The sequence below is a fragment of the Manis javanica genome, chromosome 14 (assembly GCF_040802235.1).
Source record: "Manis javanica isolate MJ-LG chromosome 14, MJ_LKY, whole genome shotgun sequence".
Lineage (NCBI taxonomy): Eukaryota > Metazoa > Chordata > Mammalia > Pholidota > Manidae > Manis > Manis javanica.
This window is the reverse complement of record NC_133169.1, coordinates 50,097,926-50,118,170: the sequence shown is the minus strand read 5'-3', so window position 1 is coordinate 50,118,170 and position 20,245 is coordinate 50,097,926. Positions and strand designations below refer to the sequence as shown.

The window sequence follows — 20,245 nt, the reverse complement described above, 5'->3', positions numbered from 1 at the left end:
CTTTGAAGTGTGAGGCATAGGTCTCTGTGCATACACGGTATGCATACTTTTCTGTTTTAAAATGTACTTTGAATTGTTCAAAGAATAAGATAAATTAAGAACTGCCCTTTAGCTATTTTGTTGAAGGCCATTTAGCTGGATTGTCATTTTTGCCTTTAGCGTCCTGGCTCCAGTAATCGTCCTTGGACAGGTCTGGGTGTGTGTGGTAACCATTGCTGTAGGTAGTTATCTAGAAGTGAAATTGCTGGTGGATCATCTTCTACATTGTGAATTATTGCTGAAGGTAGTCTGTACTAACGTCTGCTCCCACTCCCAGTGGCAGTTGATAAAGAGTGGAGGCTACTGGTTTGGATCAATATCATGGACGATCGGAGAAATTTAAACTGGTTGGAGTCCAGACCTTACTTACAGGCACCAATAGTATTTATTGTTTTCTTCCTGTTATTCAGTTAAGTTCCCCAAAGTCAGCACTTACTCTTCCTTGATCATGCAGATTTCATTTTAATTCTCATTCAGATTCATCTTAAATTTGTGTTGAACATTGTCTGAAATGAATTTTTAAAACATTTTTCTTCAGGGAATCTGGAAACCCCAGAAAATACCAAATCCAGATTTCTTTGAAGATCTAGAACCTTTCAGAATGACTCCTTTTAGTGCTATTGGTTTGGAACTGTGGTCCATGACCTCGGACATTTTTTTTGACAACTTTATCATTTGTGGCGATCGAAGAGTAGTTGATGATTGGGCCAATGATGGATGGGGTCTGAAGAAAGCTGCTGACGGAGCTGCTGAGGTTGGTACTTTCTTGTTCCTTGTGCATTTATGTCTTATTGCAAGTAACTAACTGCTGCTGTTGTGATAAGCCATCTTCTAGAATTTGTTTTCCCTTACTTGGGAATGTTTGCATAAAAAGTGACTATTTGCCTGCCAAAGACAAACATGCTGCTCTTTTTGGGCAGGATTTCACGAGTCTAATGTCAAGGCTTTAGATACTGTATTTGTGTTATGTGTCAGGTATTTTTTAAATTACTGTGTTAAAAGTATATTTAACAAAATTTCCAATTTAGGGTATATTTTATTATACTCTTACATGTTGAATCTTGGCTTAGCCAGTATATGGAATTTTCACACAGTTGGTCATATGGCTGAGCTGTGAAACAGAGAGCCAGAGACAAGAAATTCCTTATTTACTGGCCCTGAGGTTAAGGGTGCCTTTGGCAGGTGATTAAGAGGCCCCCTTTCACATGTATGACGGGAAATCACCTTGGAGATGAGGAGAGCGGGAAAATTGAGGCTTTTCTTTCACTTCCTTTTTCCAATGCATACATGTCAGCTTTCACCCTTTAAAAAAGGAGGACCCCAGCGGGGCCATGCCTACCTGAGCTGTGGGCAGTACAGCCAATATTCGGTGTCAGTCGCCAGAATGGGCAGTCCATCTCCCCTTGTTTTCAGCCAGGTGTGGTGGGCCAGATGATTGAAGCAGCCGAGGAGCGCCCGTGGCTCTGGGTGGTCTACATTTTGACTGTAGCTCTGCCTGTGTTTCTTGTCATTCTCTTCTGCTGTTCTGGAAAGGTATGTCTTTTTGTTTGGTGGAAGAACTCTGATGATGTTAAAATAACTAGGATGTATCACCTGAGGTTTTCTTTGTAGCAGCTCAGTAATGATGGGACGGTGTTTGGTATCAGCCTCTGAAACCTTATTTGCTGCTCTCAGTGGCCTTTTGTAGTGCCCGGACAGAAGGATTTATAGCCCCTCCATTTCTAGTAATAAAGCCTGTTGTGTTACTCACCTTAATATTTGGGGGCATTGGGACTCAGATATAAAACCAGCCATCTGGGCACAAACCAGCTTTTTCTTCTGGTATAACTGTTTCTATTCATATACTTTTTATAATTCAGTTTTTGATTTCTCATTGTCCGTTCCTCTCTCAGCATCCCAGTTCTCCCCACCAAAAGTGTGTGTGTGGGAGTAACAACCTCATTTTAAGTTTCTGTTGTTAGCCTTTGTTATAGTGCCATCAAAAACAAACAAACAAACAAAAAACCAGAACATTTGTTTAGGCTCTCTACTTTTCTCTATGGGCATTACATTTCACTTTGCATTCAAGATTTTGTAACCTGATCCCCTGATCAGCCTTATGCCCCCACCACGATTCTGCCTGCCTCAGGCACCTTGACTGTTTAGTCTGTCCTGTTCCTGCCTGACCCCTCTGCTCTTAACTCTTCTTCAACCTTGAGTCATAACATGCTCACCAGAGAAGAAGCTTGGAGGGCAGGAATTACATCTTACTCATGTTGTGTACCTACCCCAGTATATGCCTGATACGAACGTTGCTCATAGGCATTCAGTAACTATGTGACAAAGTGATGCATAAAACCTGGACAAAATTGTTTCACTTGGGGAAATGTTGCAGAAACAGCCCAGTCCTGTGGAGTACAAGAAGACTGATGCCCCCCAGCCAGATGTGAAGGAGGAAGAAGAAGAGAAGGAAGAGGAAAAGGACAAGGGAGACGAGGAGGAGGAAGGTGAAGAGAAGCCTGGTAAGTAGACCCCAAAATACTGTCGTTAGCCAAGGCCTGAGAGGTTTCAGCCTCTGGGGTGTGTTCTGATGCTAATTGTCTTAACTTCCAACAAGTGTAAGGTTTTGCTCATCTGTTCTACTTTGACTCCTGTCTCAGAAGAGAAGCAGAAAAGTGATGCTGAAGAAGATGGCACTGTCAGTCAAGAGGAGGAAGACAGAAAACCTAAAGCAGAGGTAATAGGAAAGGGAGCACATTCTGTATATCATGCAGCTAAGCTGAGGGTACATTCAAGAAGGAGTATTTTCATAGGCTAATTTTCAGTGGCTGTAGTAAAAATTCTGTTTATAAAAGTGGAATTAGTAATGCAGGTCCACATTTTATTTGATGATTTCAAAGTATATCTGAATATCAGAAGCTTTTTTCTGGGCTGAGTGTTTTCTGGAATAAGCAGAAGGTCATGGGGAAGAATGAATAAAATGCTTTCTAAGGTGGCAACTTAAGGCCATAGTTGAACACTGCCGTCTGCTCACACCCCTGTGCTGACTGCTCCCTTGCAGAGTATATCCTGTACAAATCACTGCATTCTAAGAACTTTGTCCCTGATGGTCATGGATCCATCCATCCATTCATCTAACAGATAATTCGGGGAGTGACCATTGTGTGCCACCATTAATAGTGACCAAGACAGGCAAAGACACCTTGCCTCTGAGGATCTTAAATTCTAGTGGGAGGAAATGGCCAGTAAGCAGTAGATATTATGAAGCAGTAAACGAATGGCAGGTTAGAAAGCAACAGCCTTGAAAAGTAAGCGGGCGGGAAGGGGTATGAAATGTGCTTGGGGTGGGATGGGTTGCCATGTTAAAGATGGTGGGCCCCCTCAGAGAGGTGATGTTTGAGCAGGATTCCAGGAGGTAAGTGACTTAGCCATGGAGAGGTTGGTGGAAGAGCATTTCTGACTTGAGAACAAACCAGCACAAAGCCCTGCAGTGGCAGTGCAAGGAGCCAGTGTGGCCAGGCCAGTGAGGGGCAGACAAAGGAGGGTCGGAGGGTTCCAGCATAGATGGGGCCTCCTTAGCCCTTGAGGCCTTGGCTTTTCCTCTTCATGAAATGGGCAGCTAGTGTAGGCTTTAGGGCACAGAATGATAGGGTCTGATTACTCTGTCATGTTTTCTATAGACCAGGGAAAATCAGGAAGACTAGTTAGAAGGCTGCTTTAATTATCCAGGCAAAACATGGAGTCTCTGAGTGGGGTGCTAGGAGAGAAGGGTGGGGGTATTCATTGGGCTTCTGGATATGGGTTTTCTGGTGAATTGGATATGAGGTGTGAGGGAAAGAGAATAGTCCACACCTTCCTTACCACAGTCCATCTTCCAAGCACTTCTGTTTCAGTCTGTTCCTTCCTGGAAAACTCTACCCATTTCCATTGCCAGCTACCACAACTCTGGCCTCCTATTAGTAAAGGCCAATGCTGTTTTTATTTCCCATGGATATATTCTCTCAACTAGAATGTAAAGTTCTTACAGGTAGGACCAGTGTCACATACTTCTTTATATTCTTCAGACTCCCTCACATGGTGGGAAGTTGCTAGGTGGCACAGGAAGAGCGCTGGGGCTTGTAGGCTTGAGTGTTAATACGGGGCTCTTCTGGAATTGTCTTCAGTCCCCATGAAATCTACCCTTCTCAGCCTCAAAAGGGGCCCATGTGTGCACAGGCCAGTAGATTATTCATGAGTAAGCAAGAAAAATGCATGTTAAGGCATGGTGCCTTGTCTTTTTTTAAGAAGAGGATTATGGATCATATTGAGAAAAGTGCATGTTTATAGAAAACAACTAAATTAGAGTGCACATGGTCCCACCACCTCAGAGATAGTCTTTGTAATGGTACATTTTCTTCTGATTATTTTTCTTGTTTATTCCTCAGGTAGGTTACTCTCAGCCTGGCTGATCTTGAAAACTTGATGAACTTCTACTTTTTCAGTATGCTAATTATAGTGAATATTTTGCTTTTTAACAGGAGGATGAAGTTTTGAACAGATCACCGAGAAATAGAAAGCCACGAAGAGAGTGAAACAATCTTAAGAACTTGATCTGTGATTTCCTCTCCCTCCCCTTCCCTTGCAAGTGTGGTCCTAGGAGCGGACCTGGCACACAGGTTGAAACTCAGAAAACCTCCAAATGTCGCCATCAACAGGTTCCAGTTGAATACTAGCCCATGTACTTCTCAACACCTAGCAGTAAATAATTGCAATTGTGACATAAAGGGCCCTGTTTCTGTAGAAAGACAGCATTTAACATTAATAGTTGTGAAATGTAACATGAAGCAACTAACTTCTTTTTTTTTTTAACATCTTTGTTTTTTAAAATAGAGCGATAAAACTTTCAGTCTTTAAAATCTTGACTTAATTTAATATATTAATCTGACCATGCAGAAATAACATCAACTTCCAGAAATGCTAGAGGGATGAATTGCAGTTTTGCAACTAATTTTGTTTTATAAGTTTGGTATTACAAAACATTCAGGTGTCTCTGTCCCTTAAAATTGGTGATCATGTTTAAAGTGCAGTCATTTGTGGTTATAATCTTGTTTTGCTTGCTTCCATTACTCAATTCTTCCTAGGGAAATTGAGGTGGATTGGATGGAAGCCCAAATTTATATAAAGGTTCTGTTTAAGTTATATTAAAAATAGACGTAACAACAAAAAAAAACACCTGTTCCTTGATGTTGGTCAGACTGTAAAGTATGTGTGTTCACTGCCCTTGGAGCAGCTCGGTTCCCAGACAACTTTGTAGTTCTTGGAGGAGGTGGCATAAGGTGGCACTTGAGCATTCATACTTCCTGCAGCGGGGTGTCTGGGTGCCAGCCTTCTTGAGCAGGTGGCCTTTTAAAGATGCTGCCAGGGCGTGTGAGCCCCAAATTAATGCAGATGTGCTCATCACTTCTTCCACTGTGTTGACACTGTTTTCCCTCCCTGTTTCCCAAATTCCCAGCTTTCTCCTCTGCTATGCATTTTCTTCACAGTGCAGCTTGCAGTCCGTTGCTGAAAATGATTATAAGCTCTGCGTAGTGTTAAGCTTTATTGTGATTACCTGTATTTGTCTTCCTTTTTTATGCAGACCCACACCTCTCCAGGGTCAAAGTACAGGATAGAATGCTCTTTAATTTTTATCCATTTCTTTTCCTCTGTTAAGACTTGAGAAGTCTAATCCAGAGGCTAGCCAATTCAGAATTGACTGTAATTGAGCACAGACTAAAAGTATTTATGGGAGGAGTGACATACAGCATGAATTACCTGATTTTTATAGCTGCTAAACCTCTTACATCTTCATTTGCAGTTCATGTAAGTTACATCTTAAATTACATGATAAATCAGTCCTGTTGATTTTTTTTTTTTTTTGGTATATGGCTTGTAGAATTTTTCAAAAAGTAATCTTAGGGTTTTTTTTCCCCCCATGTGGAATGCAGATGGGTGCTATCAGAGCCTCTCCCCAGTCACTATAGTGTAATAATACCATTATTACACCACACTGAAATGTATTCGGACTAGGTGTTGTTTCAGCTTTTATTCTTTCTTCAGATGTGTTTGAAATGTACCGATGATACTGTTCCTTGCACTGAATATATAAACACTCCAGAGTGTTTATATTGGGGAGATAATGGGAGGTATGTATATTCATAAAAGATGAAGGCTGTATCTGCTTATCTTCATTTTTTTACTGGTTCACTTAAATTCTTAGGAGGGTGGGGTGCATTTTTCTTGCTGTTCAGTGCTTTATTCTTTTCATCTGTTGTTCTGTGGTCACAGTGACCTTAGCTATGTAGCAGACTTTCCCAAATGTATTGAGTGCAAATAAACAGTTACTTAGCAAGATCTGAAAATATGTCTGCAGGTTTCTCCTTGAAGCAAATGTGTGGGATCATTGCATTTCTGGAAAGCTGTCTTCTTTCTTCTCCACTCATGTCATATTTCATGCCTCACAGTTTCTTCCAGCTATGTTGTAGAATGAAAGTGTAAATCAGAATGTTCATTAACGTTTCCAGGGTTATTTAACAAAGTCTGTCCAAAACAAAACAAAAAAGTATTTTCTTGGTCTGTTTTCACAAGCTTCCTGATTGATTTGTCTTGACATGTTAATGACCAGCAGTAGTTTTCAACTCTTTAAAAGGAAACTTATGTTACCATTATGCATGCTGGTTATCTGTCCCTTTATTGTGAAATGCCCACTCCCATCAGATGTTTCCTCAGTTTCTCATCCACAAAATAATTATTCTCTCTTCCCAAATTGCCGTGTTACTAAATGGTATTACATTAAACCGTGTTAAGCTTCTGCTTTTGACTGAACTTCTTCATGTTTTACTATTTCAGTAGTGGGTTGATCTTCCTTTCATTGACCACTATATGAGTTTGCTTGTATGCAGAAACTATTCAAGGACAATGGAATACTTCATCTTATTACATGGATATGATCCACTCAATCCAGGTTTTGCCTCCTTTTCCAGCTAGATTGGGGGTCAGTTTCCATTTTATAATAAGGATAACAGCTCAGAGAGGGAGGGATAATTTGCAGATAATAAAAAATTTTATTTTAAGATTTAGCTATTGAACTTATAGAAAATAAATCTTTGTTCAAATCACACTCCACTGTACATACTCTCTTTTTTCAGGGATGCTTTTCAAAGTTAAAGCAAAACTTAAGTGGTAATTGGCTTTTGGATTGTTTACTGTAGAGAAGTACACAAAATGTAGTGCTCCCAAGTTACTGTTCTTTTTCCCATTAGAAAAGAAATGTGTTATTTAATTCTGGTGTAAAATTTTTTTGTTTGAAGACCAGTAAAAAGCCAAGGCCATGTTACTGCATTTGTGAGCCCCAGGCACTTGCCATGGTTTTGTAACTTTTTTTTTTTTTTACTTAATTTGTGTAAAAACAAATACTGTTTGAATAAGTTCATAATTAAAACAAGTTACTGTAACAAATGTTTGAGCTGTTGCTGGTGCCTCTCTAATGTCCAGCCTCCTGGTCTGTCCTGTTTAACTTCTTAGCTATTAGGGAGTGGCTACCTGTTCTTGTAGCTCTTTGCCCAACACAATCTAGCTCCAGTACTATCATTGCTCCTGTTTTTCCCCCAAGTCTCTCACCCCCTTTGCCTACTAGTTAAGATTCTAAAGCATAATTATCTGGTTAGCTTTTGAGTGGCTCAGTTTTTACCTGACAGACCAACTTTTAAAGGTAAAGCAGGCCAGGCTCCCTGTTTTTGACCGCTAATGAGAGCTAGGTTTTCCACAACCTTTTCCTCACATCGAGATGCATTCTTTGTTGTTTTTTTTAAGTGGCGAGTAACTCTGAACTTTAGAAACATGTTCAAAGTTTTATGTAAATGAAACTCGACAGTCCCATGATTCAGATTGTGCAGGAAGAAACCTAGCTCAGGCGTGGACAATCCTGACCAATTAGGAGCCTGGGTATAAAAGCAGAGGAAGAACAGCTGAGGCTGGAACAGCGAGCCCTCTCGTGAGCTCAGCAGAGCCAAACTCAAAAAGGCTGCCGAAAAGAATCGTGAAGCGCTGGGGTGCCGAGAGCCGTCTGGGTCTGGCCAGTTATCCCGCGCCAACCACCCCGCTTTCCCCGACGGACCCGGAAGGGCCTGCCCCCCGGGGCGGTGTTTGGGACCGGCTCCTGTCCGTCACCCTGGGCTCGGGGCCAGAGCCTACCGCCGGCCCGGAGCTTCTCCCCGCCCCACATTCCGAGTTCCTTTTAAACTCCACTCTGGAGTCCCCAGCGCACCTCCTGCGAGCTCGCCCCCGCCCTTGGGGCGGCCCGCTCTTCCCCTCTGATTGGCCGCAGTCCCTGTCCATCAGCCAGGACGCCGCGGTCGCCTGTCGGGGTCCCGCCCTCTTCCGAGAGCCCTGAAAACAATTTTAAGATGGCGGCGGCGGTGGCGCGGAAAACAATGGGGCCGGAGCGGCGGGGAGAGGCCGAAGCCTGAGGTGGGCAGCGAGGGCCGGCTCCGGCCGGGCTGAGCGGGGCCGCAGGAAGACCCGCCGCCGCGCGTGAGCCCGCTCCGCAGCCTGCGGGGCCATGGCGCAGCCGTGAGGCTGCCGAACCGCCGGCGGGGAGCAGAGCCCGCAGTGCCAGCCGACCCCGAGAGGCCCGCCCCGGGCCCGGCCCGTGCAGCCCGCGGCCCATGGTGCTGCCCAACTGCCCCATGGCGGAGTTCGCGCTGCCGCGCCACAGCGCGGTCATGGAGCGCCTCCGCAGGCGCATCGAGCTGTGCCGGCGCCACCACAGCACCTGCGAGGCCCGTTACGAGGCCGTATCGCCCGAGCGCCTGGAGCTCGAGCGCCAGCACACCTTCGCCCTCCACCAGCGCTGCATCCAGGCCAAGGCCAAGCGCGCCGGCAAACACCGGCAGCCACCCGCTCCGGCCCCGGCCGCGGCCCCGGCGCCCGCCTCCGCCCCGGCGCCCGGCGCGCCCGCCTCCGCCCCGCGCCTCGACGCTGCCGAGGGCCCGGAGCACGGCCGCCCGGTCGCGGTGAGTAGTGCGCAAGGAGCAGCCCCTTTCCCGGAGACGCTGCCCCCGACGCCGCCCCGACCGCTTTGAGACTTCCCGGGGCCCGCGGCTCCTCGGATCTGGCTCGGGGAAGGCTGTGACATAGCAGGACTGAGCAGTTGTCATCTGCGGGAAATGGCACTGTGGCGTTACTTTTGGGAAAACGTGACCGTGAGGACCTCACGTTAAGTCCCCGGCTCGGAAGGCTGGGGAACGGTAGCCGAAAGGTTTCTCTTCCAGACTTGATTCCAGAATCTAGAAAGCTTTTGGGGTGGGGGTGGGGGAAGAGACTGGCATTAGAGTTGCCTGTGATGGTGGCTTCATTTATTCTGCCTACGTTTTTTGGGTCCTTCCTCTTTGCAAGGTCAAGGCTTACATATGGAAATAAGTCGGTCTTCAGTTGACCAAATCAAACTGTTGTGAATGGAAAAATCCCCAAATCTTAGGAAACCCTAGTAAAGGCGGAGTATTTCTCATTTAGGCAGCCCTGAAAGTTGTGAACTTGTATTTCCAGCTATGTTGTTGAGAATTCCAGTTTTAATTCATAAGCCAGTTTTAATGATGTTGTTAGTGTGTTGGTAAATCATTAATGCCCTTTGGGTTTTCAGTAGCTATGTGGGAGATAGGTTGGTTGGAGGTTTCCCTCCCTGAAACTGATTTATATAAGGGAAACAAGGTTTTTTGTGTTTGTTTTCTTGGTAATTTAAAACTTAAAACAAATGTTATCAATCCTTGTCCAGTGATTTTTGAATTCACACCCTTGTTACCTCTCTCTCACCCTGGGCTCTTGGACCGCGCCTCCCAGCTAGGCTTCTGGTGCCTAGCTGCTTTGCTCTTTATCTCCAAAATGCCATGTCCCTCGTGGGTCCTAGGCTTAGGTTGAATTATTCTCCTCATTCTCTCCCACACTAGCCTGGGCTGCTGGCCATTCCATTGCTTATTTTTTCCACTTGTCAAGTCTTTTCATCCTTAACTTTTCTTCATAAATTGTGGATGTGCTTAGTTTCTTATTCCCCTGGATTTTTTTTATAAGACTCAAATGAGTGTGGATGTGAAAATATTGATATCAGAAAGGCTGCCTGCAAGACCCTCCTTCCCACCTTGCAGAATCCTGCCATCCTTCAGGCGCAACTCATCTTCCTCGTTGAAGCTAGTTTCTGACCCCAGGAGCCCAGGCAATCAGAATCTCCTTGGTCAAAAGCTATTGTCTGTGCTGTTTCTTTTCAGCACTTGGTCATATGCTATAGGTCATGTCTTGCCGACTAGACAGTAAGGCCTGGGAGGCAGGGAGAGGTTAGGCTCAGCGCCCTGAACACCTTTTAGTCCCTTAGCGTGTGTTTGTTGAGGAACTGAGTTAAACTTGGTAGCTTTCTTCAGCAATCCACTCCTTTCCTGGGCCCCAGCCTCCAAAAGCAAACAACATAACCAGGAGCCGCCTTTTCTAGCAACTCCTGTCTTAAGGAAAGACTTTAAGAACAGTGAGTAGTCATTCCAATTTAAGTAAATAAGAAAAGCTCATGAAAATCTTAGTTTTGCACTCAAATTTTGCCTTGAACACCCCCTGGGAGATACAATAGTAGTGATTCCGGTTTGTTTAAAGGCGGGTGTGAGTTTAGACCCTGTGATACTTCTAGTCCTGAATTACTGGAGAGAAACTGGGCATGCTGTTTGAGGATAAGTTAATTCTGAGTGTGTAAGAAGAACTCGAATCTGGCTTGTCAGTCAGTCCTTCCTTTGGATGTCAGAACCTGATGAGAAGTATTATGTTGAGGTCTTAGCACATGAAACCTTGACCCATGGATTTCGTGAGTTTAAACTTAGTGCACGTGCTCCTCTGCCTTCCTACCAGCAGAGACCTGTCTCACCTCCATGTCCAGGTGATTCTTGCTGAGATCTCCGGCCATGGGTCACAGGAACAGAAGGTCGTTGTCACTAAGAAAACTGGCATTCTCTGTTTTAGTAGCTTGTTCAGTTGGGAGTGGGAAAGAGTCCTTGCCTGGGTAGGCTTTCGGCTTGTTACGAGGGCACTTTGCAGAGAGGTGGAGATGAGAAGGTGCCTCACAGTCATTCTTATTTTTGACAATTCTGTGTCTGTATTCTAACTAATATTCCATACATAAGGAATATTACCATCTTTTTTCCCAGATGTACTGTAGTTGTGTTTGGCAGCTGTTCCATAGCCACAGTTACCATCAGCAAACCACAGAGTTCACCTGCAGGTATTTCATTTCTTAGGCTGGCCCACTGGAGCAGTCTTAACCACCGTGGATTGGAAACTGCTTCAGACCTTTTTCTGTTCTGGTCATCAAGGAATGACCTTATTAGATTTCCTTTATACTGTGTGTCTTCTAAAAACCAAATAATAATAATAGTTTTCTAATGACAGGATGGACTTCTTTTTATTAGGAATGCTAGGTTATAGAGAATTATTCCGCTCATGTTATACAAACATTTATAGTGTAATGAAAACAGTCTTTTACAAATAGCTTCAACGTTTTCTTTTAGTTAAATTCTGTAAGGTTTATGCCACATGCCTTTATCCACCACTGTCACATTTTTGTTGCTTACTCCTTTAGTAGTAGTGACAGTCTACGGAGAAATCTGACAGTTGCACACCAACTATTCATGGGAGTTGCCTTCCCTGCTTAGTTTAGGTGTGCAAAGTTTCTCTCTCTTTTTAACTTTTTATTTATACATAATTTAAAACTCAAAGAAAAGCTGTACAAATGGTACACAGAACATCTGCATATTCTTTGTGTAGATTCTACCCATTGTCACCATTTTGCCTTATTTGCTTTATCATTTGCACACACACTCTTCCTCTCCTCTCTACATCTCACTTTGTTGGTTTCTCTCTCTCACTTTTGTTCTCTGAACCACCAGAGAGTAAGTACACTGCACATCTCATGGCTCTCTACTCCATAACACCCAGGGTGTACCTTCTAAGAATTAAGAGATGTGCAAGATTTTTAATAGTGATTTTTTTAGACCAAACTTATGTAAGGATTATGCAAATAACAGTGTATTTCCAGGGAGTAGATATTTCTGAGCATAAAACAGATATTGTACTGTGATCGTGTGGGCTAGTGTTAGAGAAAAGGATGCCGTTTCTTCCTGTAACATCCGGGACCTTGCCCTAGCCCCTCTTTCCTTTTTTCTCTCATGTATCCCCTTTCCCACAGGGTCCTGCCCTTGAGCCTGAAAACAGGAGCACATATTCCCCTTTCTTTTGTCTTTTCTCACCCTTAAAATAGTATTCCATCTTCTTCCTTCCCTTTGCCCTTCCCAGTTGAACTTCCCATTTGCTCCTTAGCCCATTGTAAGCTGCATTTTTTTATTTTTACCTCTCTACTTTTCTGAAGTTGCCCCCACTAAGGATACCAAAGATGGAATTGCCAAATTCAGTGGCTTCTTAGTCATCATTCTTTACTTCCTCCTTCTTAAGACCTCTTCTCTTAGCCTCTACTCTCTTCTGATTTTCTTTGCAACTTTAACTGTTTTTTCTCAGTCTCCTTCTGGCTTCCCCTCATTAATTCATGCAACAAATATTTGAGTGCCTACTGTGAACCAGAGCATGTATTAGGCACTCTGGAATACAGCAGTGCACAAGACATATTAGAATTCTGCTCCCATGGAGAAAGAGAGCAGTAGTTCTTAATAATTTTAAGCTATAATAAACGCTAAGAAAAAAATTAAAACCGAGTAATGTAATATTGAGTGACTTATAGTGACCTTTATGTAAGACTCCCTCTTGTCTTAATTTGGACCTGAACAACAGGAGGTTATCAGTCAGCTGAGAGTCTCAGAAGAGAGCATTCCAGTTAGAGAAAAATGCTGGCATAAAGTCCCTGAGGCCAGACCCTTCTGAGCTTGCATGAAGAGCAGAAAAGAGGTCAGTGTGGCTGGAGCAGCATGGCAGTTGGGCAGCTGGTCTGAGAAGTAGGTAAGCAAGGATCAGATGAAGCACAGTGGGAAGCAGTTAGGATTTATGTAGAAACTTGATGTGATCTAACTTACTTTTAAAGGCCATTCTGGTGCCAGGTAGAGGATGCCTGGGGTTGGTGTGGGCAAGAGTGGATACAGTTAAGGCTTCACAGTGGTTCTGGCCTGGGCTAGGATAGTAGTAGAGATGGAGAGAAGAGCCTGGACAGCTCCTGAAGGGAGAGGTGACAGGGCTTGATGGTGGACTAGATGGATTGGATGGGGCACAAGAAAGAGGAGAGTTAAGGGGATTTCCAAGTTTTTGCCTTGAGAAACCTTCTTTGCACACTTTATTTTTTTGTATCATTGATCTACAATTACATGAAGAGCATTATGTTTACTAGGCTCCCACCTTCACCAAGTCCCCCACAAACCCCATTACAGTCACTGTCCATTAGCATAGTAAGATGCTGCAGAATCCCTACTCGTCTTTGTGTTGTACAGCCCTCCCCGTGCCCCCCCCCCACTACACATGTTAATCGTAATGCCCCCTTTCTTTTGCCCCGCCCTTATCCCTCCCTTCCCACCATCCTCCTCAGTCACTTTCCCTTTGATAACTGTTAGTCCATTCTTGGGTTCTGTGATTGTGCTGCTATTTTGTTCCTTCAGTTTTTCTTTGTTCTTATACTCCACATATGAGTGAAATCATTTGGTACTTGTCTCTCTCTGCCTGGCTTATTTCACTGAGCATAATACCCTCTAGCTCCATCCACATTGTTGCAAATGGTAGGATTTGTCTTCTTCTTATGGCTGAATAATATTCCATTGTGTATATGTACCACATCTTCTTTATCCATTCATCTACTGATAGACACTTAGGTTGCTTCCATTTCTTGGCTATTGTAAATAGTGCTGCCATAAACATAGGGGTGCATCTGTCTTTTTCAAAATGGGCTGCTGCATTCTTAGGGTAATTCCTAGGAGTGGAATTTCTGGGTCAAATGGCATTTCTATTTTGAGCATTTTGAGGAATTTCCATACTGCTTTCCACAACAGTTGAACTAATTTACATTCCCACCAGCAGTGTAGGAGGGTTCCCCTTTCTCCACAACCTCACCAACATTTGTTGTTGTTTGTCTTTTGGATGGTGGCGATCCTTACTCGTGTGAGGTGGTATCTCAGTGTGGTTTTAATTTGCATTTCTCTGATGACTAGCAATATGGAGCATCTTTTCATGTGTCTGTTGGCCATCTGAATTTCCTCTTTGGAGAACTGTCTGTTTAGCTCCTCTGCCCATTTTTTAATTGAATTATTTGCTTTTTGTTTGTTGAGGTGTGTGAGCTCTTTATATATTTTGGATGTCAACCCTTTATCGGATCTGTCATTTATGAATATAATCTCCCATACTGTAGGGTACCTTTTTGTTCTATTGATGGTGTCCTTTGCTGTACTGAAGCTTTTCAGTTTGATGTAATCCCACTTCTTCATTTTTGCTTTTGTTTCCCTTGCCCGGGCAGATATGTTTATGAAGAAGTCGCTCATGTTTATGTCCAAGAGGTTTTTACCTATGTTTTTTTCTAAGAGTTTTATGGTTTCATGACCTACTTTCAGGTCTTTGATCCATTTCGAATTTACTTTTGTGTATGGGGTTAGACAGTGATCCAGTTTCATTCTCTTACATGTAGCTGTCCAGTTTTACCAGCACCATCTGTTGAAGAGACTGTCATTTCCCCATTGTATGTCCATGGCTCCTTTATCAAATATTAATTGACCATATATGTTTGGGTTAATGTCTAGAGTCTCTCATCTGTTCCACTGGTCTGTGGCTTTGTTCTTGTGCCAGTACCAAATTGTCTTGATTACTGTGGCTTTGTAGTTGAGTTTGAAGTGGGGGGGCAAGATCCCCACCCCCACCACTGTATTCTTCCTTCTCAGGATTGATTTGGCTATTCAGGGTCTTTGGTGTTTCCATATGAATTTTTGAACTATTTGTTCCAGTTTGTTGAAGAATGCTGTTGGTAATTTGATAGGGATTGCATCAAATCTGTATATTGCTTTGGGCAGGATAGCCATTTTGATGATATTAGTTCTTCCTAGCCAAGAACATGGGATGAGTTTCCATTTGTTAGTGTCCTCTTTAATTTCTCTTAAGAGTGTCTTATAGTTTTCAGGGTATAGGTCTTTCACTTCCTTGGTTAGGTTTATTCCTAGGTATTTTATTCTTTTTGATGCAATTGTGAATGGAATTGTTTTCCTGATTTCTCTTTTTATTGGTTCCTTGTTAGTGTATAGGAAAGCCACAGATTTCTGTGTGTTAATTTTGTATCCTGCAACTTAGCTGTATTCCAATATCAGTTCTAGTAGTTTTGGAGTGGAGTCTTTAGGGTTTTTTATGTACAATATCATGTCATCTGCAAATAGTGACAGTTTAACTTCTTCTTTACCAATCTGGATTCCTTGTATTTCTTTGTTTTGTCTAATTGCCGTGGCTAGGACCTCCAGTACTATGTTAAATAACAGTGGGGAGAGTGGGCATCCCTGTCTTGTTCCCGATCTCAGAGGAAAAGCTTTCAGCTTCTCGCTGTTCAGTATGATGTTAGCTGTGGGTTTATCATATATGGCCTTTATTATGTTTAGGTACTTGCCCTCTATACCCATTTTGCTGAGAGTTTTTATCATGAATGGATGTTGAATTTTGTCAAATGCTTTTTCAGCATCTATGGAGATGATCATGTGGTTTTTGTCCTTCTTTTTGTTGATGTGGTCGATGATGTTGATGGATTTTTGACTGTTGTACCATCCTTGCATCCCTGGGATGAATCCCACTTGGTCATGGTGTATGATCCTTTTGATATATTTTTGAATTCGGTTTGCTAATATTTTGTTGAGTATTTTTGCATCTATGTTCATCAGGGATATTGGTCTGTAGGTTTCTTTTTTGGTGGGGTCTTTGTCTGGTTTTGGTATTAGGGTGATGTTGGCTTCATAGAATGAGTTTGGGAGTATTCCCTCCTCTTCTATTTTTTGGAAAACTTTAAGGAGAATGGGTATTATATCTTCTCGGTATGTCTAATAAAATTCCAAGATAAATCCATCTGGCCCAGAGGTTTTGTTCTTGGGTAGTTTTTTGATTACCGCTTCAATTTCTTTGCTCGTAATTGGTTTGTTTAAATTTTGTGTTTCTTCCTTGATCAGTCTTGGAAGGTTGTATTTTTCTAGGAAGTTGTCCATTTCTTCTAGGTTTTTCAGCTTGTTAGCATATAGGTTTTCATAGTATTCTCTAATAATTCTTTGTATTTCTGTGGGGTCTGTCGTGATTTTTCCTTTCTCGTTTCTGATTCTTTTGATGTGTGTTGATTCTCTTTTTCTCAATAAGTTTGGCTAGAGGCTTATTTATTTTGTTTACTTTCTCAAAGAACCAGCTCACTGATTTTTTTCTATTATTTTATTCTTCTCAATTTTATTTCTTCTCTGATCTTCATTATGTCCCTCCTTTTGCTGACTTTAGGCCTCATTTGTTCTTTTTCCAATTTCGATAATTGTGACATTAGACTATTCATTTGGGATTGTTCTTCCTTCTTTAAGTATGCCTGGATTGCTATATACTTTCCTCTTAAGACTGCTTTCGCTACACTCCATAGAAGTTGGGGCTTTGTGTTGTTGTTGTCATTTGATTCCATATATTCCTTGATCTCTATTTTAATTTGTTCATTGATCCATTGATTATTTAGAAGCATGTTGTTAAGCCTCCATGTGTTCATGAGCCTTTTTGTTTTCTTTGTACAATTTCTTTCTAGTTTTATGCCTTTGGTCTGAAAAGTTGGTTGGTAGAATTTCAGTCTTTTGGAATTTACTGTGGCTTTTTTTGTGACCTAGTATGTGGTCTCTTCTGGAGAATATTCCATGTGCACTTGAGAAGAATGTGTATCCTGTTGCTTTTGGATGTAGAGTTCTATAGATGTCTATTAAGTCCATCTGTTCTCGTGTGTTGTTCAGTGCCTCCATGTCCTTACTTATTTTCTGTCTGGTGGATCTACCCTTTGGAGTGAGCAGCATGTTGAAGTCTCCTAAAATGAATGCATTGCATCCTATTTCCTTCTTTAGTTCTGTTAGTATTTGTTTCACATATGTTGGTGCTCCTGTGTTGGGTGCGTATATATTTATAATGGTTATATCCTCTTGTTGGACTGAACCCTTTATCATTATGTAATGTCGTTGGTTATCTCTTGTTACTTTGTTTGTTTTGAAATCTATTTTGTCTGATACTAGTACTGCAACACCTGCTTTTTTCTCCCCGAAATATCTTTTTCCATCCCTTCACTTTTAGTCTGCGCATGTCTTTGGGTTTGAGGTGAGTCTCTTGAAAGCAGCATTTGGATGGTTCTTGCTTTTTTATCCATTCTATTACTCTGTGTCATTTGATTGGTGCATTCAGTCCATTTACATTTAGGGTGATTATGAAAGATATGTGCTTATTGCCATTGTAGGCTTTAGATTCGTGGTTACCAAAGGTTCAAGGTTAGCTTCTTTAGTATCTTACTGTCTAACTTAACTTGCTTATTGAGCTATTATAAAAACTCTGGTGATTCTTTATTTCTCTCCCTTCTTATTCCTCCTCCTCCATTCTTTATATGTTGGTTGTTTTATTCTGTGCTCTTTTGTGTTTCCTTTAACTGCTTTTGTGGGTAGTTGATTTTATTTTTTGCCTTTAGTTAGTATTTGGTTGGTCTGCTTTCTTTGCTATGATTTTGTTTTCTCTGGTGACATCTATTTAGTCTTAGAAGTGCTCCCATCTAGAGCAGTCCCTCTAAAATACCCTGTGGAGGTGGTTTGTGGGAGGCAAATTCCCTCAACTTTTGCTTGTCTGGGAATTGTTTAATCCCTCCTTCATATTTAAATGATAAACGTGCTGGATACAGTATTCTTGGTTCAAGGCCCTTCTGTTTCATTGCATTAAATATATCATGCCATTCTCTTCTTCCTGTAAGATTTCTGTTGAGAAGTCTGATGATAGCCTCATGGGTTTTCCTTTGTAGGTGACTTTTTTCCTTTCTCTAGCTGCCTTTAAAACTCTGTCCTTGTCCTTGATGTTTGCCATTTTAATCATTTTGTGTCTTGGTGTTGTCCTCCTTGGGTCTCTCCTTTTGGGAGTTCTGTGTACTTCCGTGGTCTGATTGATTATTTCCTCCTCCAGTTTGGGGAAATTTTCAGCAATTATTTCTTGAAATATACTTTGTATCCCTTTTTCTCTCTTCTTCTGGTACCCCTATAATGCAGATATTGTTCCTTTTGGATTGGTCACACAGTTCTCTTAGTATTGTTTCATTCCTGGAGATCCTTTTATCTCTCTTTGCGTGAGCTTCTCTGTGTTCCTGTTCTCTGATTTCTATTCCATTAACGGCCTCTTGCACCTCATCCAGTCTGCTCTTAAGTCCTTCCAGAGATTGTTTCATTTCTGTAATCTCCCTCTGGACTTCATCCCTTAGCTCTTGCATATTTTTCTGAAGGTCCATCAGCTTGGTTATGACCTTTATTTTGAATTCTTTTTCAGGGAGATTGGTTAGGTCTATCTCCCCAGATTTCTTCTCAGGGGAGGATGTCTGGGTTAGTCTGGTTTGTATCAAATTATTCTGCCTTTTCATGGCGATAGAGGTAGTTGTGGGGAGCTGGCTGTGTCAGCTGGTAGAACGTCCCTTCTTGCTGGTTTGTGGCCTTCCTCTCCTGGGAGAATAGCAACCTCTAGCAGCTTGTGCTGGGCAGCTGCACACAGACGGGGCCTCTGATTCTTGCCCTGCCACTGTGGAGTTAAGCTCTGTGGTTGCTGTGGGTGTGGCCGGCTCAGTCGGCTGCTTCAGTATGGTGGAGCCACTTCGGAGGGGCAACAGGTGGGAGGCCGTTTATCGCTGTGAGTGGCCTCTGAGCTGCGCTGCTGCCCAGGGGGTTAGGGTGCCTGGAGTTCCCTGGGATTCCCAGCTGCTGGGCTAAGTGTCACGGGATGCTTCCATGCAGCTGTGGGGTCTCTGTCCCTTTAAGACTTTCAATAATCACTCGCTTTTCTTTGTCCCAGGGGTGCCGGCTGCGGGGACCCTCTTGCAGGTCTTACTGTCCTGTTTCCCTAGTATCCAGCACCCCACGCACTGTGTGTCTGCTCTCTGGTGCGGATGGCTAGGGCTGGGTGTTAGCAGTCCTGGGCTCTCTCTCCCTCCCGCCAGGAGCTGGGGTTAGGGGTGCTCGGGTCCCGCCAGGACGGGGCTTGTATCTTACCCCCTTTGCAAGGTGCTGGGTTCTCACAGGTGTAGATGTAGTCTGGCTATTGTCCTGTGTCTTCTGGTCTCTCTTTTAGGAATAGTTGTATTTGTTGTATTTTCAAAAATATATATGGTTTTGGGAGGAGATTTCTGCTGCTTTACTCATGCCGCCATTTTGGCTCCTCCTCCTCCTAAGCTGCATTTTAAGGTGCTTTTCCCAAGGCATGTTCCATGAAACACTAATGGACTGTTAAAAGAGTTCTAGAGTTGAACAAATTTGAGAGAAACTGGGATAAACAGATATAAGCCTTTATTTAGGACTTTTCCAAACCTTATTAATATGCTAATATACACAAAGACTTGAGCTCTGTTCAAGGGATATCTTATAGGATTTTGGTACTTCTGGGAAACTAAGCAAAAGTACAAAGTGATGATAGTGAGTAGTTTTTTGAATTTGTGCCAGAGGCTGAATGATGAAGCTGGAAAGTAGGAGTCCTATCATGAAAAACCATATATCTGCTACTGGGTGTTTGGACTAATAATTTGAAACATTGTGAGCCTCCCTCACACATTTTTTTGTTGATGTCTAAAACTTTTCATCATTTTAAAAGCATTTATTGTGTTAGTCAGTTCTATACTAACTTACCATAACTCAGTTTATTAAGTGAAACATATAAAGTTCAGACATCTGTGTAACACAGAGTCTGATAAATGCTACATAAAAGTCTAATAAATAATGCTATTTATTATGAATCAGCTATTTTGAAGAGAGAAAAAGGGTAATAAATGCTATTTATAGTTTCAGGAGATGTAACTTCCAGAACATTATAAATATTAACACTTAAAAATAAAATAGTTACATCACTTTTTTAAATGTAGCCAGTGGGATATGAATACCTTAGCGATATGCTTTCATCAACCATTTAAAGAATACTTTCTTTAACAGATATTTTCAGTCATTCCCTTTTCTCCTGGAACTGGCATTTCTTTTACACGTGCCCCACATAG

The 20,245-nt window shown here is 42.4% G+C and overlaps 2 protein-coding genes across 2 annotated transcripts in view; both read left to right on the top strand.

The window, feature by feature from the left end:
* The window catches only part of CANX (calnexin), a 28,348-nt gene extending 21,501 nt beyond the window's left edge, over positions 1 to 6,847 (top strand). The window contains exons 11-15 of the mRNA XM_017666951.3: positions 578 to 793; positions 1,453 to 1,572; positions 2,414 to 2,540; positions 2,679 to 2,755; positions 4,536 to 6,847. Coding sequence (XP_017522440.1) covers positions 578 to 793; positions 1,453 to 1,572; positions 2,414 to 2,540; positions 2,679 to 2,755; positions 4,536 to 4,589 — 594 coding nt within the window. The 3' untranslated portion in view covers positions 4,590 to 6,847. The remainder of the gene's footprint in view (positions 1 to 577; positions 794 to 1,452; positions 1,573 to 2,413; positions 2,541 to 2,678; positions 2,756 to 4,535) is intronic.
* A 1,549-nt stretch (positions 6,848 to 8,396) lies between these two features.
* MAML1 (mastermind like transcriptional coactivator 1) overlaps positions 8,397 to 20,245 on the top strand; it is a 56,698-nt gene continuing 44,849 nt past the window's right edge. The window contains exon 1 of the mRNA XM_037002010.2: positions 8,397 to 9,050. Coding sequence (XP_036857905.2) covers positions 8,703 to 9,050 — 348 coding nt within the window. The 5' untranslated portion in view covers positions 8,397 to 8,702. The remainder of the gene's footprint in view (positions 9,051 to 20,245) is intronic.